Consider the following 27,760-nt stretch of genomic DNA (forward strand, 5'->3'; position numbering starts at 1 on the left):
TATTATTCATGTTTGCTTTGTTTATGCTGTTTTCCATGTGCTATTTTCAAATTTGTATTTGGTCAAATTGATCAGTCTTTCCCACTATGGCTGTTGGGTTTTGAGTGGTATTTAGAAAATGTCTTCCCTCTTTCAAGGTCATACGAGACACATGTGGCTTCTGGTGGCACTGGGCCGCCTCCCTATGCACTTAGATCTCTGACCTGCCTGCAGTTTCCTCAGACGCAGCAGGTGAGAAGGATTTAACTTCACTTTTCCCAAGTGGCCACCTGGCTGTGTCAATCCCATTCACCAAAGGGCTCATCCCCACTGTTGTGAGATGCTCCTTCACCACATGTAAATGTGCACCTGTATGTGGCTCTATTTCTGGATTTTCTAGTATTTCCTACTGATCTATAGGCCCAATCACGCACCAAACCCCAATTATTCTAGCACTGATATAGTTTATGATCTGGGAGGTTTAATCACCTCTTGCTATACTCTTCTTTTCAGATTTTTCTCGGCTCTTCTGGCTTATCTGGTTTTCACTGTAAAACTACAGAATCCACTTATCTAACTAGAGGAAGCCCTGTGGTATTTTTTCTGGGGTCAGAGTCAGTCTGAAGCGGCCTTAGGGAGGCCAGTCAGTAGGTCTCTCTAACCAAGTACGTGGTGTGTGTGCCTTTTCACTTGCTCAGGAATTCTCCTATCACTCATAATGAGAGACCACACTGCACGCGTGATTCTGGCTGCAGGAAAAAAGATCTTCCAATTAGGACAGGCTGATTCTGGGTGACTAACCATTTTCTACATCTCCATTCAGTTTCCATCAAGGGGAATTTTTCTCCTTAAGGAAGGTTAGTGCACATAACCATTAAGACAGCTACTATCAGAAACTAGAAGACAGGGAGTGTTGGGGAGGATGTGGAGAAACTGGGACCCTGGTGCTCTGCTGGTGGGAGCATCAAACGGTTCAGCCGCCGTGGAAACAGTATGGCGGTTCCACAAAATGTTAGAGCAGAGTTACCATGTGACCCAGCACTTGCCTCTCTGGATAAATTCCCCAAAGAACTGAAAGCAGGGTCTTGAAGAGATGTTCGCACATTCACACTTATTCACAACAGTCAAAAGGTAGAGAGAATTCCCTGGCGGTTAGGACTCTGTGCTCTCACTGCCGAGGGCCCAGGTTCCATCCCTGGTTGGGGAACTAGATCCCACAAGCCATGCTGGTGTGGCCAAAAAAAAAAGCAACCCGAACGTCCACCTGTGGATGCTGGACAAGCCAGGTGTGGTCTGTCCGTGCAGAGGAATACGGTTCAGTCTCAAACAGCAGGGACCTTCCAAAACGCGCTGCAGCGTGGACGGCCTGGGGGACACTATGCTCGGGCGAGAAGCCAGTCGCAAAGACAAGCAACTCCACTGACACACGTCCCTAGACTCACACTCAGAGAGACAGAAAGGCGGAGGGCGCGTGCCAGGGGCCAGAAGAGTTTGAGTTCTGCGAGACCAGTAGGATCTTGGAGATCAGCTGCATGAACACGTGAATGTGCTTAACACCACTGAGCTGTACACTCAAAAACCCCTAAGATGGTAACTTTCACGTTATGTGCCCTTTACAACACACACAGAGAAGAAAGTGGACTCCTTGGCTATGACTGGAAACAGGCGGCGAGTCCCGCACAGGCCGGCCTGGCCTTCCTGGTGAGCGTGGTTGGTGAGGGTGGCCGCCCGCCCGCAGGGCCCGTACCTTCTTGGCGGCCAGCAGCAGCTCCACCGCTTTCTCGTACTGACTGTGCTCCAGGAAGAAGTCGGAGCAGCGGGCCAGGAGGGCGGGGTCTGACTTCTCGTCCAGGTCCTCTGCCACGAGCTGCAGGGCCACAAACTGCTGTGTGGCGAAGGCCAGCTCCAGGGCCTTGGAGAAGTGGCCGGCCTGTGGACAGTGGGGGAGCTCTGAGCAGCACCGTCTGGGCGCCCCACTGTGCCCGGGGTCTGGGGCGGGTGGCCTCACCTTGTGGTACAGCATGACCGCCTGGTCCATCTGCTCGCCCTTCTCCTCGTAGTAGCGTGCGGCCTCGATCATGTCCTTGGGGGAGCTCAGCAGGGCCAAGTTCATAAGCTGGTCATCCAGGCCGTGCTCCTGTGGGAGCACAGAACGTTGGGGAACTACCTGACATGAGGGCTCTCCGCCTTTTCGACTTTTCCTGAAGTGGGACCCTGGGCTGGAACACTTTTATGGATGCAGAGCGTCCGGCAGCTTCCTAGGTAGGTCTACTGAGTACGAGGCGTGAACAGCCTCCCTGCTGCTCAGGAGCCTGGATAGCAGGGAGCATCCCCGAGCGCACTTGGGCAGAGTGAGGCGTGAGAGGTAGACATCTGCCTGGGTAGGGGTATGACACTCACGACATGAGTCTCTAACCTTCTGTTTGAAACTCTCTCAACAGAAGGTGGGAAGCAGCCTCCCCCACCCGGCGGCACTGGCAGGGGCTGGGCGCTCACCTTGCAAAGGCGGATGGCATTGTTGAAGGCCTGGGCGCGCGTGTAGAAGTGCACGGCCTGCCGCACCTCATCCTGGCTCTCGTACTGGCGGGCCAGGTGGTAGGAGGCCGCCCAGTTCCCGGTCTCGCTGGCTATCTCTGCGGCCTAGAGACACCAGGGACAGGGGCTTTGCGTGCAGCCCGCTCTGCCAAGCAGCCTGCCTCCCTCCGGGGCTCCTACCTTCTGGATGTTGCCCTGGAAGCAGTAAACGCGGACCAGGGAGAAGTAGTCGTGCGCCAGTTCGTAGTAGCGAAGCGCAGCGTCCATCTCGGCCTGGCTCTCCAGGTACTGGGCCCACCACCTCCACAGGGTCCTGCGAGGAGCCGCATGCGCTCCCTCAGGCTCCTCTCCCGCCGGAAGTGAGCCCTGGGTCCCACACCAGCAGCCAGGAGACATGAACGCTGGGTGGACGAGCCCGAGTGAGGTCCCCAGGGGAGGCCCCCGCCCGGTGCCCTGAGGACCAGCTGACGTGTGAGGCTCTGGGGGGAAGACCTCCCGGGCCTGGCCACTCACTTGTCCTTCATCTTGTTGATGTACAGCTCCAGGGCCTGCAGGTCCTCCGCCAGCATCCGTGGCACCTCGAAGCGGTGTGTGTCTGATTTCTCGTAGCTGTGGGAGAAGAGAAAGTGCCACTCGCTCCCTGGTTCAGCTTGCAGCTCTATGGCCTGTGCACCCGACTAAGGGCTCCACCACTAGCACTGTCCGGGGGGCACAGGCCCGACCAGCGCTGCGGCCTAGAGACCCAGGGCCTGGCAGTTCCTCCTAAAGCACAGAGCTCAGGCCCCCCCCGAAGGCCTCCCACTGAGATGGAGCTGGCCCGGATCTTCCTCTGAGAACCTCTGAGGCCCCCTCACTGGGGCAGCAGAGACAAGAGGTCCTGGCTGCCCGCCCGTGCTCACTAGCTGAGGGCCAGGCTGCAGTCCCCGCTGGCCTCCAGGTGCCGGGCGTAGTTGTAGTAGGTGGTGCGCAGGTGCACGCGGTCGTGTCGCTCAGCCACCTCAATGGCCCTCTGCCACTGGCCCGAGGCCTGCAGGAGCCTATTGAGGAGATCGTAGCGCCCGCATTTCTTGTACAGATGCTCTGCGTCCTCCTGAGGGAAGGAAGTTTGCCTGTCGGCACCGACGATGACCCCAACGGCAGCTGAAAGTCACCAGGGATCCACCGTGGTGGGCGGCAGGGCGGCCGGGCCATCAACCCACCCATGACTGAGACCACAACACACCCTGGGTGGAATGGACACTTTGGGGCATGGGCGGGGATGGTCAAGATGACACTGGAGAGGGCAGGCCTGCCCGTCAGCCAGGGGGTCTGAGCTCCACCCAGACCCCATCAGACCCATAGGTGTCTGCTCCCGACTGTCCCCCCTATCGACAGTGCCCGGCCACTCGGCCTGCATCTCCCGCGACTTCCATCGGCCTCTCTGGGCCACAGGGGTACAAGGGGCCGTGAGCTCCGCGAACACGCAGGAGGCAGGGAGAGGACCGGCGTGGAGCGGGGTGGCCTCGGGGGCTCTGCAGGGGGCTCCCTCCCCCCCACCCCCATTTTGGCCTCAGCTTGTTTGAGGGGGTTTCTGTTCCCTGCAACCCAAGGGCCTGGACAAGCACACACTGTGCGTGGGAGGCTGGCCTGCCCATCGGGGTGGTGCCCACTCACCAGCATGCCCAGCTGTATGGCCAACACAGCCACCCTGGCCTCTGGCTCTGGCTCCTGCTCAGCCTCCCGCAGCGCTCGGGCTCCGCGCGCATGGCCCATGTGCCCCAGGCACACCTTGGCGACATCCAGCCGCTGGGTCTTCACGCACATGCGCGCCATGTTCTCCCAGACAGCCTTGCTGCAGTGGAGGACACGTGGCTCCAATGAGCTGCCGCTCTCACGACTCGGGCCCCAGCAAGACCCGTGCCAGGCAGCACGGGGACCTGGCTGGACACATGGTCTCTGAGAAGGGGGCCGCGTGCGAGCCCAACAGCTTCACCCACAGAGCAACGTGGCAAACTGGGGCCCACATACTCTCCCGGGAAGAAAACGGGTGAGACACCCGTGTGCCGGGGGTGCAGGGGCTGGTGTACCTCTCACGGCTGGCCCTGGTGCCTGCTCCTTGCGCAGGCTCCCTCCCTCGGCCGCAAGGGGTCCTGTGAAGACCCTGGAGAGTGTCTTGTGCAGGCTGCCAGGCCCCACCGTGCCCCTCAGTGAACACTTGCTTCTCCCCCCCGCCGCACCCGGCACCTCTGTGCCAGGCTGAACTCCTAGTGCTCCCTCCACCCTCACACAGAGCCCCTGGGTCAGGCGGGGAGTGGGGTCCCCCAACTCCCACGAGGACAAGCATGACACCCAGGTGGGCCTTGCCGTGTGCTGAATGGAGGCGGGGGTCCCGGGGACGGGCCTGCAGAGCTGCCTTCTGACACCTCTGGCACAGGCTCGGGCCGGGGTCTTCCTTCCTTGTTTGGAGGTTTCTAGCATCTCCCTCCCTCCAATGCTGATGGGGGCTCCTGCCCGCCCCCTAGCAGGTCTCAGGACAACCTCAGACCCAGGATGGCCTCCCTGAGAAAAGACGCTGGCAGGAGGGAGGATGCTCTGGGGCCCCTCCTCCTGGGGCTCCGTCCCCTGATGACCCCAGAGCCCTGAGGAGAACAGACCAGTAAGTAACTTCTGGGATGCGAGCGGCTGGTGGCCCTCAGGATGCGTGAGTCACTGCGGACTCCACCCGTCCATTCTCAAGGAGCCCTTGGGCGATCAGCGCGGAAGCAGGGTGCCAGCCACTCCCGACAGCCTCTCCATGGGCAGCTTTACCCCATGTGAGTCCTGGGGTCTGTGCATCCAATCGAAAGTCCATGTGGACACCCGCCTAGTCCCCACCAGAGCCGTGAGCGCTTCCTGCTGTCCGGTAGCATCTGCACCCTGTCAAGTGAGGGGCAGATGGGCTCCGAGCGGCCCGACTCTTGGGAAAGACTTGTCCTCTGAGAAGCTCCCAGAGCGAGCCAGAGGCCCCTCCTCTTGGGCTGCTCTGTGGAGACCCTGGTGGGGCGGAGCAGTGGTTGACCACTCCCAGCTTCACGTCCCACCAAGTGGCACACACACTGTGTCCAAACCTCCCGTGTGTCTCTGCTCTTAAGATGACACTGCTGCTTGTCCGCGTGAAGGAGCAGGGGAGGCCTTGACAGGGCCAAAGACCTGGACCGCGGAGAACAGGAAGGGCCCCTGGGGTGGCACACGATGGATGAGGGGGTCCTTGAAGGACTTGGTCATCCTGACTCAAGGTCTGCTCCCAGGCCGGCCACCCTCCCCCTCTCCAGCCCAGCTGTCCACTCCACCCGAGCCCGAGGCTGGGGGCTGGTCCGATAGGAGCCCCAGCAGGTGGCCCGGCCTGCTCCCCGCCCAGCCCGGGAGAGAGCTGGATGGCGCTGGCCCAAGGGCTGTTCCCAGGACAAGCAAAGCAGGGGCTACGGTTCCTGAAACCCCCTGCTTGCTTTTCAGCGGATATTAGCCACTTAAAGACTGGCTCAGGATAAGCGATTCTAATGAGTTAAGGAGGGAAATTGATGCTCTTTTAATGGAAACTTTGAGGAAAACTTCCTTTTCGAGGCCATCTACTGCACTGTGTGCACAGGAGCCCCAGCCCTAGTCCTCAGAGGGGCTGCCCTCCCACAGGGTCTTCTGAGCTGACAGACCCCCAGGTGCCTCCCCACCCACAGGGCGGCTGGAGTGAGAGCAGGGGGAGCAGGGGGGCAGCCCTGCTTCCAGCACAGCCGAGGGAAGAGGGAAAGTGGCAAGAACTCAGCTGACATGTTTGCTACAAGCTCTGGTGGGAAAAATCCAAAGGACATAAAATTCCTCCCGGAACTGATGGACAGATGTTTCTTGAGAACCTTGATTCTCCAAAGACCCCCTGCCTTTTAGGAATGTAAACTTGGGGCGGGGACTTCCAGGGCCGACCAGTTTGGTTTTAGCACAGGCCCAGCTGAATGAGTCGCAGCCCAGAGGATCTGAGCAGAGCAGATGACTAGCTCTCTGAGCGCCCCTCAGCCTGACGGCTTATGCGACACAGGGCAGGGCACCCAGTGCAGGACCTGGGCCCTTACTGCCCACGCACCCCGTCAGCAGCAGACAGGGCCCAGGCCCTCAGGTCTTGCCGGGTGCACGGCTCGTCCAGAACCCAGCCTCTTGAACCTCAAGGACGACGGCCTGCTCTGGTAGGTCTCCAAGCATGGGTGAGGGTCTCAGCTGGGAGGTGGAGGAGTCCAGGGGGCCTCCCCACCACACTGGCCCTTCTCTGCTGTGCACCTATGGGTGCGTGGCACCCATGTGCTGGGGGAATGACCGATGGCTGGGGGACGCCCAGTCCCCAAGGTGGGCGACTGGTCACCAGCGCCCTGCCCGCCCTGAGCCACCGGGTCGAGACAGACAGCGGGGCCTGTGGGCCTGCCAGGCCAGCATCCCTGGCCTCCACTTCCAGGGAAGGTGGGTAGGGCGGGGGAGGGTCCCGGAGCAGGCCTCCAGAAGAAGGCCCCCCTGCTTTTCCTATCAGGAAACACATCCTGTTAGTGTCTGGCTGCTATTTGTTGCAGTTGGCTACGCCCTCCAGCTCACCAAAAACAGCCTCAAAAACAACCATTTCCTCTCTGCTGAGAGACAGGGGGAAAACGCAGGCGCGAGGCACACACACACTCACTCACACACGCACGCGCATCCCTGCAGCAACCCTTTTGCTTTCCAGGACCAGCTGTTCGGTGGCGGAGGCACCGGGCAGGGGCTCAGGCAGCGGAGGCCCCAGTGGCTCACTTGCGCTGCTCCCAGCGGCCCTGCTCAGAGCCCCGCTCCGCACTGGTCCTGAGAGTGAGGCCCGGGCACCCCGCGTTGCTGCCTGCCTCGCCAGTGATTTCTGTTCTCTTCGCCTCCTCCTCCTCCCAGGAAGACGGCGCGCTCACGACTCTGGACTCTCGCTGGTGCCCCTGCTTCCTCCCCGGGATGGGCAGCTCCGAAGGCTTCAGCTCAGGCCTGGCCCTGCTCCAGGTGCAGGAAGGAGGGTAAGGAGGGCCGCGAGGCGGGCGCCCCCGCACCTGTCGCATGGGCCTTCCTGACGCCTCCAAGCATGAGCGGTGATGTCCTCTAGCCACCCCTGGTGACAGCAGCTGACCGACTGGGACTGGGACTTTCTCCACGACAAGGGGACGGCACTGCAGTCCGCGATGACTGTCCAGAAAGTGGTGGCCACGGCCGTGCTGGTGGCCCTCGTCTCTCTCATTCTCAACAACGCAGCGGCCTTCACCCCCAACTGGGTGTACCAGACGCTGGAGGATGGGCGCAGGCGGAGCGTGGGGCTGTGGCGGTCCTGCTGGCTGGACAGGGCCAGGGGAGGGCCGAGCCCGGGGGCCAGGCCCGGGCAGGCGGACATGAGGGACTGCGAGGCCCTGGGCTGGGGCTCCGAGGCGGCGGGCTTCCAGGAGTCGCGAGGCACCGTCAAACGTAAGTCTGCTTATTTTCCTTCCTCCTTTAAAGCGGCTGTGGATGCGGGCACATCTGCTGACGGGTGATGGGTGCTCTGCTCACAGGGGCGACCTTGGCTCTTGGGGACACAAGCGAGCCCCAAGCTCCAAGCCCACCCTGCCCCGGCCCCTTTGGGACAGAATTCTTCCTGTGCGGGAGGGGGCTTTTTCTCTGCCGTCATGCATAGCTACAGTACGGATACATTAACCAAAGCAAGGAAAATACGTTTTTCCTGGTGGAAAATAAAGACTGTTAATGAGTAAAATAAACAAGAAGCTTAAAAACATGCGGCTGGGTTTGGACTTCATTCCACAGTTGTCAGGGTTGTTAAGGCAGTGGGCAGCACAGAGGGAGACCCTCCAGGGACTGGCTGTAGGTGGGATGCCCAGGAGAGAGTGGGAGACTGATGGCCTTCAGACGGCAGAGAAGAGCCGACTCCTGTGAGCAGGGGACTGGCTCCCTCTGCCCAGTGGTCCTGTCTGGTTGGTCACGTCCGGCACAGGATCCATTACAGCTCTGAAAGGTGGGAACTTGACTTTGAAAGCGGGGTAGGGTTTGAGTGTACGGGACGGAAGGTTCATAAATATGAAAACGCTTGTCACCTAATGTGTAGACACACGGCAACAGCAGCCGATGGGCAAAGGTCTCCCCAGTGACGACCCTTTAAAACTGCAGACAAGAGTCTAACACGTAGACCTCATCACCTGTTCTGAATACGACACTTGTCCTCAGGAAAACGTGGCTCCAGCCAGGCCTCTGCTGGCTGCTCCAGAGGGCACGCCTCACTCAACTCAGGCATGACGGCCCTCAGAACCCTGACCCACGAGGGAATGGGAGTGGGGGGATGTTGCCTCCACTTCACAGGCAAAGAGACTGAGGCTGCAGGAGGCATGTGGCTCTGCTCAGGTCCCTGAGGGGACGCGACCCCGTCTTTGCACGTGGACCCCCACGCAGCACAGCCTGGGGGTGTCTTCCATCGGGAGTGGCTGGCTTGCCAGCCCGCCCCCGCCTTTGCAAGCAGAGAGCCACAACCTCCCTTAAAAAGGGCAAAGAGCCTGAATGAATCAATGAGCTTCTGTGAGCTCTCAGACCAGAGGCCTGGGGGGGGCTGGGTAGGTCAGCTGAACTTGGGTCACTGTGACCTGCCGGTCAGACTGGTCCCTCTGGGCTCTGGGTCTGTCCTGAGGAGCAGTGAAAGCCAGTGACCGGGGCTCTAGCATGGGCTCCGCGCAGGCCACGCCTCTCCCACCCCACAAGTGCATTGCGCACGCCCCCCCCCCTCCGCAACAGAGCAACCCTCCACCCCGGGGGGAGGTCCCACGTCAGCCCAGCCCCTGCCCTGGGCTCAAGGCCTCCAATGCCCCACAGGTGCCCCCTCCGGGCATCCGTCCCCCCGCCCCCTTGCTGAGCCAGGTCGGGTCAGGTCACGCCAAGAAGACACGGGCCGGGACGCTCTCTGCCTCCAGACCACACAGCCACCCTGCCGCCTGTCCCCAGCACCCCGCTCACCTGCCCTTGTTTGCTGTCCCTCCCTGACCACCTGATAAGCCCCCTGAACAACTTTTAAAACATCCTCCTGCCATAACACGTCATCTGTGGCAGTTGACCTTTAATGATGCCCTGAGCATCAGAGGTTTTCCCAGAACAAGGGAAACGTATTTGGAGCTTCTCGTGAATGAGGCTGAGACCAGGGAGAGGGGCTGGCAGATGTCTCACCAGCTCCTGGGGACCGAGCACTGCTGCCCCGGGGGTTCCGGAGCTGGGGGCTTCTGGCTGGGTTTCTGGGCTGCCCCCTTCAATCAAACCAGCTCCCGGTCTCATCAGCTCTCATGCAAAACCCCAGCCCAGGCTTTGCCCCCGATGGTCCAGCCTCCAGCCGGGCTAGGGACAGGGAGGAGGAGTGGGCGGCCTTGACCACAGCATCACCTCCGTCTGTCCATCCCGAGCCCCGTGTGGGGGTACCGAGGTGGCGAGACTCGTGTTGCTTCACCCTAGAGATTCCAGACATGATGCAGGTGGCCAGGGCAGCTCTCGGGGACAGCAGCCACGCTCCTGCCAGCTCTGTGCCCAAGTCCTGGCAGAGCCCACAGAGCCGAGCCACAGCCACTTGGCGCATCGGGCCAACACCACCGTCCCCCAACGTAACAAGCTGTAGTGAGGGTGTCCCGAGCATGCTGGGTCAGGGGACAACCCTGGGGCAGGCCCTCCAGCTGGCCCCATGTCACACCAGGTCCCGTCCTCGAGGACAGGGCCCTTCCCCCACACTGGCTCACTGGGCGTGTGCGGCGGCCGTGACTTTTGTTACTCATCAGGTGGGGGTCTGGGGGTACCTCACAGCCCAGGTCGGGAGTCAGTCTTGCTTTCTGGCCCCCGTTCTCTCTGCCACTTTTCATCTCTCCAAGTTTTGTGCATTTTGTCGGGCACCTGTGTCCTTTCCCTGAAGCCAGCGGGGACATGAACAAACACGTAATTAAATCTCCTGTGGTGACCGCTGCTCTCTGTCTCCTGGGAGGCAGCCTCACAGGGCACTGGGGTGGGAAGGGGCACAACGACTGCCCAGCCGGCAGACACTCACAGCCACGTTCTCATGGCTCCTCAAAACCCAGTGCTGCTGCCCAGGCCGCGCACACAGCAAGTGTGAGGACCCGTCAAATGTCCAGGCTTGGTGGGTGCTAGTGAGGACTGGTCCCCTCTGGGTGGCTGGGAAAAGGGGCATGGCCAAGGGGAGAGTCTGCCGCCTCAGCCTTTACAGCCTCAGGCACCTGGGTACTAGGCAGCGGCCCAGCTCGACTGCTTGGAGGGTGGATTGCTGCCAGGGTGTGTGGCATGGGGCTGAGCGCTCAGAGCCGCCGGGGCCACCGGGAGGGCAGGGCCTCGTGGTGCCAGCACCAACACACTGCAGCGCAGACACTCCCGGCATGGCCAGCCCGTTGGTGCACGTCTTTCCTCACCTGCAAGGCTGGGCCCCGGAACCGGAAGGACATTCCTGGGCCCAGAGTGGATCCCGGTTCCGCCCTGTGTTGTGAACACCCATCACGTTTTAACAGCCCTCGTCTCTGAGGCCACCTCCACGTCCAAACTCTATGACCTCTTAGAGTAGCAGGACCTTCTGTACGGGCGTTTGAAGGGTAAAAATTGTTGCAAAGAAAACAGCGTGAAAAAGGCAGGAAGAGTGTGATGAACAGCAGCCTCCACGGGAAGCCAGCTGGTGTTCCAGAGTCTGTGGCCCGAGCAACCGGAGCCCCCGTGCTGACAGAGGAGCCACGTGTCCTCCTGCTCCCACGTGTGGTCATGGGGACCCGAGAAGACCTCGTGAGCAGCCAGGAAGGTTTCTGCAAATCACAAGCGCTAGCAGCCCTGCCGCCCCAGCCTTGTGGGAGAGGAGGGGTCTGAGCCCGTGTGCGGGGAGCCCGCTCTGTTCTCCGGCCCAGCCTCTGTCCTTTCTCCGAGTTGCTCCAGAGCTGCTGCCACACCACTGCCAGAAGCCCTGCGCTCACCAGGCTGCACCGCCCACCCCTGGCTCCTCGTCTCCCTGAGTTTTAAAGGGTCAGGGTTCCCAGCGACTGCAGCTATGTTTTGTGGTAACTTTGAAGACTACAGAACCCAGAACATGAGCGCTCGGTCACCCGGCAGTGAGGCCCACGGAGCGTGTGCGGCCGCGCAAGGAGCGGGCGAGAGTGTCACGGGCAGCGTCAAGCCCTGGCAGAGGCGCTGTCCGTCCATCTGTCTGCCTGGGAATGCTCCTTGGCTCTCGGTGCCAGGCTCTCCTCCCAGAAGCCCTCTGCCCCTCCACCCTCAGGGCTGCTCTGACTTCGCAGCAGCCCGGGGCCCCTGCACCACAGTCCAGAGCCAGGCCTGGGATCTGGGAAGGGTGAGACCCCTCAAGCTCCAGACAGCAGGAGGGAGGCCAGGGGGAAGCAGGTCGAGACCCCTGGGCAGGAGGAGCTGACTCTCCGTGGCAGGAAGCGGCACAACGCCCCCACAAGACTCTGGACTCCACAAGCGCTAAATGTGAATGCCGCCTGCCCGCAGAGCATGAATCAGACAGCGCTGCACCTGAAGCCTGGGGGCGGGGGCCACTTTTACAGCATGGAAGGACCACGGGGAAGGGGCCTGACTTCACGGCGGACGGCTTTGCCCTCCAGCACATGGGTGGGAAAGTTGACTCCCCTGATGGCCTCTCGATGACACCTCCACGGCCCCCACCTTTGCAGTCCAAGCATCGGGCTGCCCCATCCTCCCTCTGCCCTGTGTGCACAGCCTCCAAATGCCTCGCTCAGAGACCAGGGGCAGGTGGGGGCTGGGAAGGGAGTGGTGAGACTCGGTGAGATGGAGGGAGGAGTCCCGGGAGGGGCAGGCAGCCCGGTCTTGAGCGGCCTCGCCCGTGCTGACCGCCTGCTTCTCTCCCTCCGGCCCCTCACAGTGCAGTTCGACATGATGCGAGCCTGCAACCTGGTGGCCACGGCGGCACTTGCCGCGGGCCAGCTCACCTTCGTCCTGGGACTGACGGGCCTGCCCCTGATGTCGCCCGATTCCCAGTGCTGGGAGGAGGCCATGGCCGCTGCGTTCCAGCTGGCAAGTAAGTATCCTCGCCCGGGCCCCCGCCAGGCTGAGCAGCCGCATCCCCAGCTCTTGTCAGGGCTGGCAGGTTGGCTGTGGCTTCTAAAGTCATGGCGACCCCTGTGGGTCACGCTCCCACCCCACCCATCACTGTGGGCAGCAGCAAAACAGAAATACACACAGGGGCGGAACGCTGAGGTGCAACCAGATGGGTTTGTGTCTGTTTGCTCAAGGCCTCCTGGCCCTTCCCATCTAAGACAAGGTGCTGAGGCTCACGGTGACCTGCTTTGCTTTCCAAAGTCTTTGGCATCTGGTGTTTTCTTTGCCCCTCTGCAGCCTGTGTGGCAGGAGGCCTGGGTTCACGCTCCTCCCATGAGGGTGCAGCAGCCTGCTGTGGGCACTTGGGCACATGGGCAGAGGGAGGCGCCCTTCTGACCCCTTGCCTGCCACCATGGCCTTCCTGGCTAACGGTTAGCAGACGGGGAGTTCTGGGCACACATGGTTCCCAGCTGGCGACCTGCACGCTCGGTTATAAATGCAGCTTCCTGGGGCCCGGCTGGGGTGTGCAGGGCCCTCCTGTAAGAAGCACAGACAAAGCGTGGAGGACCCCGCCAAGCACACAGGGACGCACATGCAACACCAGGGCCAGACGAGCGTGATGGGGGCAGTGTGGGGGAGAGCAGCGAGGCCTTGGCCATCAGCGAACAATCCAGAAGCCGCCTTGGCCTCTGGGGGCGACTGCAGGGTGAAATGGGGCAGGGCCTGGGCACACTGTAGTCTTCACAGGGCGAGTGTGGCAGCACCGTGGATGATGAATGGGACTGTTCCAGGAGGCTCTGCACAACGGCCACGGAAGCCCCAAAGTGTCCACCCGGCACCCCAGGGAGCATAGGGGCGTCTGTGCTGGTTTCCCCTCTCCCTCTGCCTGTCTCACTGGCCCAGGTTTAATGATCACAGGAACCTGGGAGCTCAGGTTTCCTGCTGCCTATGGGGAAGGTCAGACGGGTGGCTGATGGGACAGAGGAAGGGCCAGGACGTCACCAGCCCACCGCCTGCCTCTCCAGCTCAGTGGAGAAGGCAGTGTCCCAACCATGAGGGTGCAGTTCCAACACATGCGGCGGGAGGAACGGCAGGAAGTACGAGTGAATCACTTGGGGAATAATGGATCCCGGCCCTCATCATCCTGGAGAAACGCAATTTCCAGAATGCGGCTGACAGGCTGGCAGCACTCGTGCTGGAAAGTGCCGGGTGGGACTCGGAAACAGGCCCTGTTCACAGAAGGCCAGTCACTTCCCTGTGGCCGGGCAGGCCGGAGGGCGTCGCCAGGGCCTAGGAAAGAGCGCAGGCTTTGATGTCAGGAGAACAGAACTGTGTCCGGCCCTACGGCTTACCAGCCATGTGAACGGGGCAAAGCCACACCTCAGTTCACCCAACTGCAAAATGGGGTAATGCCCACCCTGCCCGGGGCAATTCTGAGAGTTAACCAGGTACATGAAGCGGGACCTCGGACCTCCACCTCCTCCCTCCTCTAGGACTGTGAGGAAAAACACGGACGTTCCAATGCCACACATGTAGGAAAATCACCCACCTGCCCTCTGCTGACCTTAGGGCTGTAAATCAAGCAGTTTCCCCGCCTCACTGAAACCACCCACCTCTCTCACGTGGGATCATCTGAAATTCCATCCCTTCAAGAAGGAAGTGGAAGATTTTGCAATGTGATTGGAAAAGCTGGATTAGAAACAGATATTTTAGTGGCATTAAAGGAATAAAAGTAACAGCTCTTGATTCTGAAAGTAACTTCTCCTAGCAGGATGATCAAATCTGTCATTGCATTTCTTAAGAAACTTCTTTGAGACACTTACTTAGAATTATTAGAAAAAATATTGTGGGTTTGGTGTCAAAACTGACATCTTACTTCCTGTAAACTCTTGTTTCAGAACAAAATATTGTTGTTTTCAAATAACACACCAAAAAAATGGAAACGGGGGAACCCCCATTAACTAAAATCAAACTGTCTTGCATCAATCGGTGGGGGTTGGGGGGCACTGCCGAAGGTCTGGGGTTCAGGGGCTGTCCTGGCCAAGTGGGGGCTGGGGGCACATGCTGCTTTCCTGAGTATTTCCAGGCCAGCACAGCCTCTGGAAAGGTTGGACCAGGCTCTGTCCAAAAACCGTCAGACAGGCAGAGGCCCACGGAAAAAGCCAGAAGCCCCAAGCAGCACCTGCGGCACTTCAGATGGTCCCTCTGCCTCCGCAGGCCCCCTCTCCCCATGGTGTCCGACGGTTACCCACAGTGGGTCTGCTGTGCCCAAAAAGGAAATGCATTTGGCCCTGTTTAGACTTGTTTCATTGACAAACAGTACAGAACACAGCTCTGTGCCTTTCTTCTATCACACTGCTAATTTTAGAGTTAGGTTTTTTCCTGTGCTCTGGTCTGTTTTAAACAGTCAGGGAGAGACTGAAGGGCGCCAGGATATCCTGTCCCAGGAGGGGGAAATGCCTGCTGGTACCTGTTATGCAAGGGAACCTTGAGTCCCCAGTGCTGGGGCCAGAGGGTGGGTGGGGGGAGAGAGGTGCTCGTGAAAGGGGGAAGCACACGGATTCCCCGGGAGGCCGGGACCAGCCGGAGAGCAACACCCCAGCGGGAGGAGACAGGAGGCCAGCCGCTCGCCCATTCATCCCACGGCCGTTTCTGGCCGTTTCCACCACGCTTGCATGATGCCCAGCCTGGGTCTGTGAAAGGGCAGCCCCTGCTGCTCAGGGCTGTGGCTCCAAAGGACCCAGTCCCAGACGCCAGGGAGAACCCAGGAAACGCTGCTCTTGCAGGGCAACAATGTGACTACCAGCCGTTTCACCGGGTTTGCTCTATTGAACTCAGGCCACCGCATGCAATAGTTTGCAATTTCTTTGCAGAATTTTCCAAGTGTAATTTTAATTTACCTTAAAGTTGAAAAAACTCCTTTCAGTCCCTTATTCCACCCCCACCCATAAGCTGAACACCCTGTGAAAGCACTGTGTTCGCTGGGGTCGCAGCAGCTGTCCGCCAGCCCCAGCCTGGCCCACCCCTCCTCAGACCCAGGAGGATGATTTCAAGAGCGGCATTTCGTGGACCTTGTGGGCTTCACGTCTGCAGGCTTCCCCTCTCCACTTCTGGAAATCCTAAGACTTTTTCTTATGATGAAAAACTTACACCCTAAGGGCCGCTTACTCCGCGCCGTGAGAAGGCTGACTTTACCATCCGAAAGGTCAGTCGGGGTGATGCACGGTGTCTGTCTTGGCTACTCGTGAGCTGGTGGGGATCATGCTGTTCTCGCAAACCTGCTCATAGGAACGTACCACTTTCTGTGCTTTACTATAAAGCAGCACTTGGCTTGGGCCAGACGCTTCGCTTTCCTGTCTTCTGAGCCCACTTCCCAAGCCCAGTCCTGGCCCCGCACCCTGGGGAGAGTGTCGCCTTCTCCTTTCCTAGACTCTCTCCCTAAGGGGGAGGCACTTGTCCCCACCTTCTGCTGCTCACAGCTGAGCCTCGAGTGCCCTGTACACGCTCCGGGGCCTTGGCCAGCGCTGCCCCGTGGATGCTGAGGCAGGTGTGCTACTTGAGGGCTCAGGGCTCAGCCACATGCTCTTCCCACCCGTGGGCCCTGCGTGTGCTTGATGGCCACTCCAGAGGAAGGCCTGTGACCGCCGGTGGAGCCCTGGGAAGCCAGCAGGAAGGAAGAGAGGAGAGGGCACTGTGAACCACAGCGCCACAGCCGCCGGCTCACAGAAAGGGGCTATTTGCTTTGGAAACACAAGTTCATGAGGACGGAATTGACTCCACGTGCAGAAGTCCGTGCATTTGCTAAAAACTCTCCCCTTAGATTCGTTTCTGTACAAACAGCGATGTCACTGAAAAATTCACGAGAATGGGGACCTGAACGTCAGGAGAATGGAGAAACCGCACTTCAGGCTGGCTGTGGCGAGAGAACCTTATCAAAGTAAAAGGCCAGTTTGATTTCAGGAGGATGTGCCCACACGGCCAGCGCAGGCAGCCGCTGCCTCTCCGCATCTCTGTGGCTTTCTGCCATTGCCGCGTGGCGCATGCTTGGTCCCCGCGTCCCATGCATCTGCTCAGGCCACACCGCCCCCACTGGCCCAGGGCAGAGTCCACGTGTCCCTGAGCCAGCCCCACTGTGACATCCACCCACGGCCCAGCACCTGGGCCCACTGTTCCAGTCAGTTCTTTGTATTTTCCTGCTTCAGGAACAAATGTATTTTTTTTTGATGTTAGGGAAGCATATCCCTTCTCTGACTGTACGTGTTCCAAGTTGAACTAAGATAAAGCAAAAGCCAACACTGGTCTTGACACAGAGTAAAGTCACATCGATGTAAATTTTGTTAACCTTTTTTTACACTGCGGTACAGAACTAGACTTCTCCTTCCTACTTCTCTTGGGAAAAAAACCAACCAGCAAGAAGGTGCAGCCTCTGAGCAACGCTGGCTGGAGAAGGAGCACCTCGATGCTTGAAACCCGTCCACACCGCTCACTGCTGGATGCTAGAGAAATCGTTTTCAAGACAAAGCACGAGATGGGGGACTTGGCCTGTTCATTTCACTCTGTAAAAAGTCCCTCCAAGAGGCTCCGCGCTCCCCCGGCCTGTCACCCCCACCACTCTTCCCGCTGTGCTTGCAGACGTGGGTGGCTGTGCCCGGCTGTGCCCGGCTGTCTGTTCACATGTGAATTCACACTTCTTTCATCTTGTGACATAAGAAACAGTCTTCTCCATTGTAGGCCGTACAGCTAAACATACGGAGGAAGTTAATAAGCTGAGTAGGACGGCAACAAAGCAACAGCCTGCCCTGTTTCCAAAAAAAACGGACGATGTGATCTTAAGAACCATAAGTAGCCCTGACGCTGGCAAGTGGGTGGGTGTTCCCCGCCTGGAGGGCGCAGCGCCTCCCCCACCCCCACCCCCACAGCCCTCATCCTAAACGGGGAGACCTGGATCAATGGGTGGGTGACTGCCCAACTGAGCACTCAGGGGCCAGGACAGGAGGACAGGAGGCGCCCTCCCACCAGGCAGATGGAGCTCAGGATGGCGGCGCCAGGAAAGGTAGGGGGACCAGCGCGCAGCGTGAGCAGACTCAAGGCCAGGCGTGTCTTGAGGGCCGGGAGACGCTAAAGCGTGTCCTCTACAGCCTCCACAGGGCGACCAGCACAGCCGTGGGAACGTGGCAACGAGAGGCACGTGGCCAGAGTCGTGACACGCTTTAGGAAGTGCTTGTTAATAGAAGACTGTAAAGTTAGTTGCACTTCTAGAATATTCTAACTGTCTTACTATGAACCTTATGTACAAAGGACTCAGGAGACACACAAGTGACACCGAGAAGCCCATATGTGCTGTCTCCGGCCCCGGTCAGTGGTGGCCGCCCGTTGGCCGGGCCTGTCTGAACCAAGCACAGAGCAGCCGTGTCCGCCCCGCGGCCCGTGGCCCAGCACCTCGTCTCCGAGGATGCGCATTTCAGATGCTCTGATGTGGGGTCCCGGTCATGTTTCCTGTGACCTGTGACAAGCAGGGTCTCACTCGGGCACAGTCCTGGGAGTGGGTCGCAGGTCCCAGGGCCACGCGTGTGCCCTGCTGGCGTGCCCCGTGCTTTCCTCAGTCAGGCCCTGTCCAGGTCGGGGTCTCACAATTGCCAAGTCTCCACTGGACGGCCTTGCAGTAAATTCAAGGTCTTCTGTTCTCAGTGACGCAAACCAACCCCATGTCAGACAGCCGATGGCCCTGGAGGCTGTGCGGAGGCCCAGTTCCTTCGCCCGTTCCCTTCTGATGGACGACGCTGCAGATCTGTGCTGAGGCCAGGAGGCTGGTCCATGTGGCCTGTTGCTCCTCCGACCCCACTCCCCTGAGATCATCAAACTCCTTGGCTAGGTTGCCCAGGGAGCCCTGCCCTCTGCTGTGGCGACCAGGGTGAGTCCGTTTCTTGGAACCCAACATGCCCGAGGAGGACAAAGGCCCTCGGGGGCCCAGCGTGGTCCAGACAGGACTCCCAGCCCCTCCTGGACTTGTCTCGTCTCCTGCCCTGGGCTCTGGCCAGGCCGAACTGCCTGCTGCAGCCCCTCCACCTGCCCTGCACTGTGACATCTGCACGTCTGTTCATGCTGGTCCCCCACTCCCTGTGGCCTCCTGGCTTTCCTCAGGAAACCAGATCATGTACGACCTGGCGTGGCCCCGGAGCAAAGGGCAGCAGTGATGCCCGCTGACGATTCTAATAGCTGTGTCATGACTTAGTGCTGGGGCAGAGGCTGGAGTTTTCTAGAAACACAGGCATTCTGGAAGCATTTCTGCGCCTTCCAGAAAGTATGAATTAAACACTTAACTGCCCCGGTTGTGTCCTAAACAATGGTGATGGTGACTAATCCCTGTGCTAATCCTCTATGGTACTTTGTGGAGCTTTTTATACATGGAAAGCTTCTCGATACTTCCTTTCTGTTAAAAATAACTAATTCTGTTTGTCATGCACACTGGCAAAAAGAAACTTCTGGCATTCCTCTCTCCCAGCTAGGAGTACATCCTCTGCCCACGATTTTGTGCCACCGAGTTTTGCGTGAGGGAAGGAATTAGGACCTGTGTTTTGTGTAATGCAAATGAAAGTACTTTATGTGTTCCCTTGTTTTCACTACGTCTTTGGGCATTTTTTGCCAGCCAGGGAGCTTGTTGTGCCTTCTTTCAACAAGACTCAGAAGGACGGGGCAGGATGGGGCGAGGGGAGCGAGCCCTCTGCCTCGTCCCAGCCGTCAGGGCTTCCAGCCCAGATTCAGACCTGAACTCTTTCAAACATCAGTGCCCTGTTAGCCTAGCTGACAGATCTTGGGTGAGAAATCCTGGTTTTCCTATTGTAAGAACTAATAAAATCAAGTCTTTGGAGCTCCTTAAAGATACAACTATGGAAGTGATGATGTGACGGTATTAACAGCTGACCGAGAGGGGACATGGCCGCCTTAACTGAGTCCACACAGGACGCTGTGCACAGTCCTGGACCCCCCGTGTCACCTGGAGAGAGGAAGGGACGGAGGGAGACCCGCAGGGGACCGGGTGGGTGAGGGGGACATTCTAGAACCAGCCGAGTCTATTCAGCCACAGTCCGGCTCCCCCCCCCACTCCCCCCACTCCCCCCACCCCGAATGTGCAGGCCCTCTGCCATCTCAGGTTTTAAAAGAAAATATTTCCTCTGGAAGCAAACATTAAGAATAAGAAAACTCTTAAAAACAGGAATTCAAACTAAGTTAAATACAAATCTGAGTTGTTTCAAGGTAAGACTTAGAAAATATCTGTGTTTGCTTTCACTTTGAATGAATTAGGCGTTTATAAGCCAGAGCGGACCTTCCACGGAGTTACTGCTGGACTGTTCGGGGTGAGGAAGTGGGTGTCACCGTCACCTCCATGGGGAGGGCGGCCAAGGAAGTGGCCTGACACCTGCCAGGTCACAGGAAGCACGTGAGCCCCTATGACCATCCGGGGTCAGGATTGAGCAGACGCCCCCCCCAACAGCCACCAGACCCAAAAGTCCCATAAAATTCAGCTCGACCCCAAGGCACCAGCACCAAGTGGAGCTGGGCTCTCAGACCCAGGAGGACAGGGTTGGGTGGGAGGAGAAGTGGGAGTGGCCCCACGGCTGGACCCGCAGCCTCCTCCGCTCCCTGTCTCACCCTGTCCTTCATCCGCAGGTTTTGTTCTGGTCATCGGGCTGGTGACGTTCTACAGAATCGGCCCGTACACCAGCCTGTCCTGGTCTTGCTACCTGAACATCGGGGCCTGCCTGCTGGCCACCCTGGCCGCAGCCATGCTCATCTGGAACGTCCTGCACAGGAGGGAGGACTGCATGGCCCCCCGCGTCATCGTCATCAGCCGCTCCCTGACCGCACGCTTCCGCCGCGGGCTGGACAACGACTACGTGGAGTCGCCGTGCTGAGGGCGGCGGGAGGCCGCTCGGGGCTCCGTCCACCGCAGGGACCATCTGGGAAGCAGGGCGCTGCCTGCGCGGCTTCCCATGAGAGCACATGTACGACACAAATTCACTACGTTATACACGAACACAGGGCGTGACCACATACCGGCTGCGTCCCACCCCCACCCCCCCAACCCCGCCACGGCCCGCTTCACGCTCGCGCATGTCCTGTCCTGGAGACCAGCTCCGGAGAGGCACGTCCGGGATGGCAGCCGCCTCGCTCTCCGCCCTGGCCCGGGAATAATTTATTCTGTATCTGCCAAGAGGGGCGTCCTGGGTCATATTTACTTTGATAAAGCAGAACACAGGGAAGAGTTCTGAACTGTCCGTGATCTTCCTCCAGGGACTCAGAATTTACAGTCAGATGGTTACGGTTTTACAACAGGATTGTGTTAGTGATGTCCATTTACTCCAGATTATCTTCCTAAGTTAAAATAAAACACAAACCTCTTACCACGGTTTAAAAATTGTGTTTTATCCATTACACTGCCACGTGGTGAAGGAATATGGCTTATTCTTCTGCAGCTTTGTGGGTCAGCAGTCAGAGAAGGGTTGACACATTTTATAGGCCCGGGGGCAGAGCGCTGGGGACCACTCATGGCTCACTCATGTTTCCGTTCAGAAGTCCCTGTTTCTACAGACTCTAAGCGCTGGCTGGACAACGGCAGGTCCACAGTTGGCGCAGTATGAGGGAAAAAGTCTATTGGCTTAAATTTCAGAGATTGATTCACTTTTTTCCCTAGAAAAGTCTTCAATGCATCCAGCCAAACTTGGTGGGCTACAGAAGACCTTCCCAGCACCAACCTGGTGCCAGCAGCCCTGGACCTGACTCCGTAGCAGGGACTAAGCCCCAGGCTGAACACAAGCACCTAAGAGCTGCCTCAGGGGCTCAAAACCAGCCCACGTCCCCCGGGACCGGGCTGGGTTGCCCGGCCACACCTGCAAGGACAGTCCCCCGAGAGCGCAGCTGCTTGTTCCCGTGCCACCTGGCGGTGGGAAACGCATCTTCCGGCCCAGGAAACGAGGGGCGGTGGTGGACACCGTGCAAAGTCCGCAGCGTGGGGGTGGTCACTGTCTGGCTGCTGCCCCCACACTAGGCCAACCCTCTAAGAAACATTTAGCTTTGCTGCCTCCACCTCCCAGACGATGTGCGGTGACCAGTCTGGAATTCGAAGGCCACGCTGCCCCAGGAATTTGTCTTTAGTCAGAGCAAGAGGTAGATCCGGTTGTTGCTTTAAAAAAACATAAAGCAACGGAGAATGACTTAAAAGCACGTCTGGGCTGACCACGGACGTAAGCGCAGCTCAGGGCAGAGGTACAGCCAGCACACTAGGGGACCCAAAGGGCTGCCCTTCCTCCCCCGGGCACCTCAAGCTGTACAGTCTCAGCAGTGTTACGTACACGACTACATATACTGCATGGGCCACGTGCTCACCTACGGTCTGTGATCGAGTTCCTATGAAACGGAAAGTGCCTCCAGCCACTCTTCACTTCCCTGATCAAGAGCCTCTTGCCCACCTGCAGCAGGGAAAAGCCCCTCTGCTGTGGACCAAGACCAGGTCTCAGGCTGCTCGGAAGGTGCTTCTGGGTTACAGACCCATCACTGCAGACAAGGGCTGCTGGGGTGCCCTAACTCCCGTCCTCCTCTTCCCACTTGAATTTCACCCTTCAATAGTTTTCCTACTCTTTGGCGATTAAAATCTGTCAAATGCTCCTGAGAAGCTCTGAATTCTCACAGGCACAGAGAGGAAGCTGCTTATAGGTAGCCCTTGATTGACAAGTTAGAGCAATTTTAATTGCATTTTGCCTGCCGTTTTGAGAGTTTACTATCAAAACCTTTTCTGTTTAGGGCTTCCCTCGTGGCACAGTGGTTAAGAATTTGCCTGCCAATGCAGGGGACACGGGTTCAAGCCCTCATCCGGGAAGATCCCACATGCTGCAGAGCAACTAAGCCCCGTGTGCCACAACTACTGAGCCTGCGCTCTAGAGCCTGTGAGCCACAACTACTGAGCCTGTGTGCCACAACTACTGAAGCTTGTGCGCCTAGAGCCCGTGCTCCGCAACAAGAGAAGCCACTGCAATGAGAAGCCTACGCACCGCAAGGAAGAGTAGCCCCTGTTCACCGCAACTAGAGAAAGCCCGTGCGCAGCAACGAAGACCAACGCAGCCAAAAACAAAAAACACTTTTCTGTTTAGTGCAATTATTCCTGGACAGACAGATGTTATAAATATTTAGCAACTGTAGAACTTTCAACTAGGAAGTGTCCACTGTAAAGTAAATCAAAACAACTAAATCACAGCCCACGAGACACCGAGCATCGCGAGGCCAGCCAGGTGCCCATATACAACCGGGTTTCCACCAGCACCAGCATCTCCTTGAGAGAAAACCCATGAGACACCAGGAATGCCAAGAAGAGTCAGCGACGATGAGACTCGCGGGGAGGGAAGAGACCTGAAGGAGGGCCGCAGGGAGCTGGGCGCCGCACACCTCGCGAGCAGAACCCTCACCTCTTGATGAGCTTGATGGACCGGAAGGCTTCGTCCATGTCCCCGACAGCCAGGAAGAAGGTGAAGTTGAGCATGGCGTCCCGCGTGGGCTTGTCACAGTCCTCTAGACCCACGAAGTCCCGCAGGGGCCTCCTGCCCACCGTCTGGGGGATGCGCTGGGACCCGGAGTCCACCTGGTCCTCGAGGTCCACTTCTCCTGGCTGAACGACAAAGGGCACTGTTTATTTGTGGATCCCTGCAAAGCCAGGGCCCACCCCGGGCCTCTCCCTGGGGGTACTCGTCAGCTGCGGGCACCCTCTGCACACAGACCCCATATTCAGCAATGCTCTCGGCAAACACAACACATGTCTGCAGGCCCCTTGAAGCTACCAGAACTTGGGGCTCTGGCTTCAGACAGCGGATGACGCAGGTTGTCGACGCACAGGGACCTGCCAGCCGCTAAGGCACTAACATCAGCTGCTCAAGAGCCGTGAACAGGCGCGAAAATCCCTACCTCCCAGGGCCGTTTGTAAAATTCCTAGAAAGAGCTTTTACTATCAAGTCAGACCTGTGTACGTGTGCAGAGGGTATTAAAATCGACGCCAGCATCACTGCAAGTAGAAGTTTCCAAAACGTAACCTGGATTAGTGGTGGTGAGCCCTCTGCTGGTGCTTCTCAGGAGAACCTTCACCTAGTGCAGGCCCCCCGCCACACCCCCCATGCAGGCAGAGGAAGGAAATCCTGTGGTCCCAGCACAAGCACAGTTTAGTGCACTGTCTGGACCATGCCTTCTGCGCCAGCTCCGGCCACAAATCCTCAAGTCCACTTCCCTCCTCCCAGCTAGACGGGGTTCCATGCCCTCCACTCGCCCCTGGGCTGGACCTGCACACCCCCCCTCGGTCTCCCACCTGGCTTGCTCTCTCTCTGCAGCGTCCATTCGTCTGATTACACAGGCTCCCCCGTGTAAAGAGGGGTCATGATCCACCTCCTTGGACCCCACTCCCCCGCCCTGGCAGTTTCGTATCTGCTGTGACTCTGACTCCTTCACCACCTGCCTCTGACTCAGTTCCCAGCAGCTCCTGTGTCACGGATCCTTCTGAAGTTCAACTGTAGCCCCCGACTTTGGGGGCGCTTGATCTGGGCCTTGAAACCCTGGTAGGATTCATCAGACCCAGGTGTGGACAGGGAGACCCTCCAGGCACAGAGCAGAGCATAAGCAGAGGCCCGGAGCAGCCCTGGTCAGGGTTCGTGGCCGAGTGGCTGGGTCACATCCGGCAGGAAGCTGAGTCCTCAAGTTTGGGCTGATTTTGCACTGAGTGGGAAACCTTCAGAAAACGTGGACACAAAAACCATGGGGGTACTTGCTGTCTGCTGTGGTTTCACAGATCACGAGACAGCAGCCTGACCTCCGTCAGCCTTGCTGTGGGTCTGATGCCCCGTCCTCATTAGAGCCCTGCTCCCCGTGAGCACATGCGGGAATTCTCACAGAAACAAGTGCGCCCGCGGTCACGGCTCACGGTGCCCCCGCCAGCACTCGCCTTGTGTTCTGCTCTCGAGGGGATGAGCCACCTGCCCTGGACACACGTGGGACCTGGGGGCCCAGGGCTGTTCGACTGACATCACACCCTTGAGTGTGGGGACAGGAACCTCGGGACGCCAGGCGCTTCAGGGAAACAGGCTGCGTGGCCTCTCCTCTGCCGCACTGAGAGATCAAATGAATAAGACTTCCTGTGTTGCAAACACAGGTAAGTGAAATACTTCCTCACCGCAAGCATCAGGAGACAAGACTGTTCGTGCTGCCCCAACGAGGAGCTGACGCCGTGCCAGGCCCCCGACAAAGCTGGAGCATGCGAGGCGGGAGGTGTCAGCACACAGACAGCTGTCGCTTAAAACAAAGAAAACCACATCTTGGGGCAACTGCAAAGCTCAGGTAACAGGGAGGAGCATCACCCAGGCCTCTGCTGGGCCAGCAGCTCCGACTGGATGCTCGGGGGGAAGAGAGCCGAGGGGCTGGCGGAGGGGAGGACGGCACTCAGACTGCGGGAAACAAGCCCAGGCGTGAAGACGTGGGAGACGCCCAAGAGAAGGAGCTCAAAGGCTGTCTCTACGTTTTGAGTCTCAAATCAAAGAGAAATGAAAACGTATAAAAGCACTAAATAAGAATGAAATTCAGAAAAATGCTTGTCTGGAGGCACTGGTCTATTCAAAAGAGGGAACTCAGAAAACCTGCATGGACAGAGCGCAGGGGCTCCTGGAATCGAAACCACACAGCCTCACAAAGTTCACTGCATCGGATCACAAGTCAAAGTGCAGAAAAGACTATTCGCTGCCGACCTCGATGGCTGGGGATGCTGTTCCCAGGGGCAACCCTGGCCTGTGGTCTCAGGGGGGCACGTTGCACGAGGGCATCAGCACAGCCTGAGACCCACAGACCCACACGGCTCGCCCATGACAGTCACAGAACAAAGAGCAGACAGCCCACCCTGGGCCTTCCTGCCAAACCTCTTCAGGTCAGTAATAACCCTGGGAGGGGCCCGGGGAGACCTGCGTCCTGGCTTCTGAGCAGACAGCCGTTCACACAGGCAAGGGGCCTCAGCTCCGGAGCCAGCAGAGATAGCCAAGCTCAGATGGCATGTCCGCCATCTCTGGGGGTCCTCTGGGGTCTGCCCTTACCTCTGGCTAAAAAAGGAACACTTGCTAACTGCAGAAAATACAGAGTTCATGTTTAGGGTTGATTTTAAATCACCCTACGCTAAGAGCCAAAAAAATCCCAGTAAAAGTCTACATACTTCAGTCCTTCTTCCGACATGACAGTAAAGAAAGACGCGGCAGGGGAGCCCAAAGAGCTGACGAAGGGGAGGAGTCTGCAGATTTTATGAGAATAGGAGCAGCAGCGGCCAGCGCATTCGCAGTTCTGCAGAACGGAAGGCACGAACGACAGGCTGCAGCCTTCAGGTCCCAGCGCAGCCGTGCCTCCTTTGTGTAGGCGGTGTTGGCGCCCAGCTGAGAACAGGTGGCTCAGCCAGTGTTTCAACTGGTCTGGACATTCCGCCACCCCTACCCCACAGATGCACCCACCCCTGTGATCAGCACAGTATCTCAGGGCAGAGGATGGCTGATTTCAGGTCTAGGAGGAACCACGTGGACGTGGAGACCAGGTCCCAGGGAAGGCAAATAACTCATCCAAAATACCCTTGTTGGCGGTGGGGGGAGGGGGTGGGTGGCATGTGCTGAAAACAACCCTGTTTGATCAAAAATTTAAAAACACACCCATGGGACTTCCCTGGTGGTCCAGTGGTTGGGACTTCGCCTTCCAATGCAGGGGGTGCGGGTTCGATCCCTGGTGGGAGAGCTAAGATCCCACATGCCTCAGGGCCAAAACACCAAAACATAAAGCAGAAGCAATAGTGTAACAAATTCAATGAAGACTTTAAAAACGGTCCACATCAAAAAAATAAATAAAAATAAAAAAAATAAAAACAACCAGTGTATGTAACGCACACACACGTGGGCAAAGGACAAAACCTCTCCTGAAAGGCTGTCCGCCAGCCTTTCCCAGTGACCATCTCTGGGGGCTGCGACCACGGAGATTTGCAGCATCCTTGGTCTTTATTTCTTTATTTGAAGCTTCTGAATTTCCTACAGTAAATATAGGAATACGTACTTTTAAAAAACCAGCTAGAATTTTAAAAAAGAAGACAGGAAAGTGGAAGGGTACGGTGCCTTTGGGGGACGCCGGAAGGGACAACCCTCAGCAGTACTGCTGCCTGCCTGCCTTTCCCCACACAGAGACCTCGGATCTGCGGGAATCTCAGGCGACAAATCAGGGCACACGGTTTGCTTGTTTAACGAAAGAGCCCCGGTGGGGAGGAGGGCCTGAGACACGGCTGCGCATGTGGAGGCTCCCACCTTTCTCGTGAAGTAATAATGGGGCACTTGGATTCCCAGGAGCGTCTGGAAGACGGGAGGCCGGAGGAAGCTGTCCTGCAACAGGAAGCCGTGCTCTTCAGAGACGAAGAAGGACAGGACCAGCACGTCTGCCTGCAGAGGGAGACGTTCTGTCTTAGTTTGGCAATAACTTTCTTGAATCTCGCCCAATCCCATTTTCACTGCTGGGATATTTACATAAAACACAAAGAAAGTAGAGGGGCCAACACACGGGCACACAGATAACCCCCTTCCTCCTCGGGGCACACAGCAACCACACCAGGCTCCGCTCTTCTCTGACTCCCCTCCTGGAGGACGCACCTCGTCCGGCCTGGGAACCACTAGACCCATCTCGCTGACCTTGTGGTGAAGACTAACCCTTCCACCCGCGCTGGTGAGTGAAGCTCAGGAGCTCCCGTGTTTCAAGAGTAGCCCCTTCAGTTTCTTGACTTTGACATGGAGACTCTGCTCTGCTCTCAGGGAGGGACAGCAGAGAGGCCGGTGCTCGGCGGGACCCTGTCCTGCAGGACTCGGCCACAGACCTTCTGCCCAGGAGACGCGGAGGCTGAGGGGCTGGTGGCTGCCCTGCTGTGTGAGTGCCTGCGTAGCCTCAGGGGCTCCAGCCTCTCACGTCCTGGAGGGAAGTCCCTTTGGCAGGGACACAAGTCACCTGAAGCTCTAGGGCCGGCCGGCCTTTGCTGACCTACTGAGGACCCTACGAAAGATCCCACTGGGTCACAGAGAGGCGCATGCAGCCCCCGGGCTTTCTCAGCTATCACTGGGTGTCCTGCAGGACCCAAGAC

The 27,760-nt window shown here is 58.3% G+C and overlaps 2 protein-coding genes and 1 long non-coding RNA gene across 12 annotated transcripts in view; 1 reads left to right on the forward strand and 2 right to left on the reverse strand.

The window, feature by feature from the left end:
- Nucleotides 1-27,760, reverse strand: part of IFT140 (intraflagellar transport 140) — a 71,674-nt gene that overhangs the window by 9,505 nt on the left and 34,409 nt on the right. For 9 of the 10 annotated variants that reach the window (XM_082362880.1, XM_082362873.1, XM_082362878.1 and 6 more), the window contains 8 exons: nt 26,940-27,071; nt 23,052-23,251; nt 4,168-4,345; nt 3,414-3,604; nt 3,028-3,123; nt 2,695-2,827; nt 2,476-2,619; nt 1,727-2,116 (listed from right to left, as the gene is read on the reverse strand). In XM_082362880.1, coding sequence (XP_082219006.1) covers nt 1,727-2,116; nt 2,476-2,619; nt 2,695-2,827; nt 3,028-3,123; nt 3,414-3,604; nt 4,168-4,345; nt 23,052-23,251; nt 26,940-27,071 — 1,464 coding nt within the window. The remainder of the gene's footprint in view (nt 1-1,726; nt 2,117-2,475; nt 2,620-2,694; nt 2,828-3,027; nt 3,124-3,413; nt 3,605-4,167; nt 4,346-23,051; nt 23,252-26,939; nt 27,072-27,760) is intronic. The other variant, XM_082362874.1, reaches the window with a different exon arrangement.
- Nucleotides 7,107-20,996, forward strand: TMEM204 (transmembrane protein 204). The gene is made up of 3 exons (XM_082362938.1): nt 7,107-7,974; nt 12,419-12,574; nt 20,263-20,996. Exons 1-3 carry the CDS (start codon nt 7,698-7,700, stop codon nt 20,505-20,507), a joined length of 678 nt encoding a protein of 225 aa, XP_082219064.1. The 5' UTR covers nt 7,107-7,697; the 3' UTR covers nt 20,508-20,996.
- LOC309614503 lies at nt 20,999-23,045 on the reverse strand. The gene is made up of 2 exons (XR_014236202.1): nt 21,979-23,045; nt 20,999-21,775 (listed from the first exon to the last, which is right to left on the reverse strand). It is a non-coding gene; the product is annotated as an uncharacterized lncRNA (long non-coding RNA).

Source organism: Balaenoptera borealis, assembly GCF_965194805.1.
Source record: "Balaenoptera borealis genome assembly, chromosome: 16".
Classification (NCBI taxonomy): domain Eukaryota; kingdom Metazoa; phylum Chordata; class Mammalia; order Artiodactyla; family Balaenopteridae; genus Balaenoptera; species Balaenoptera borealis.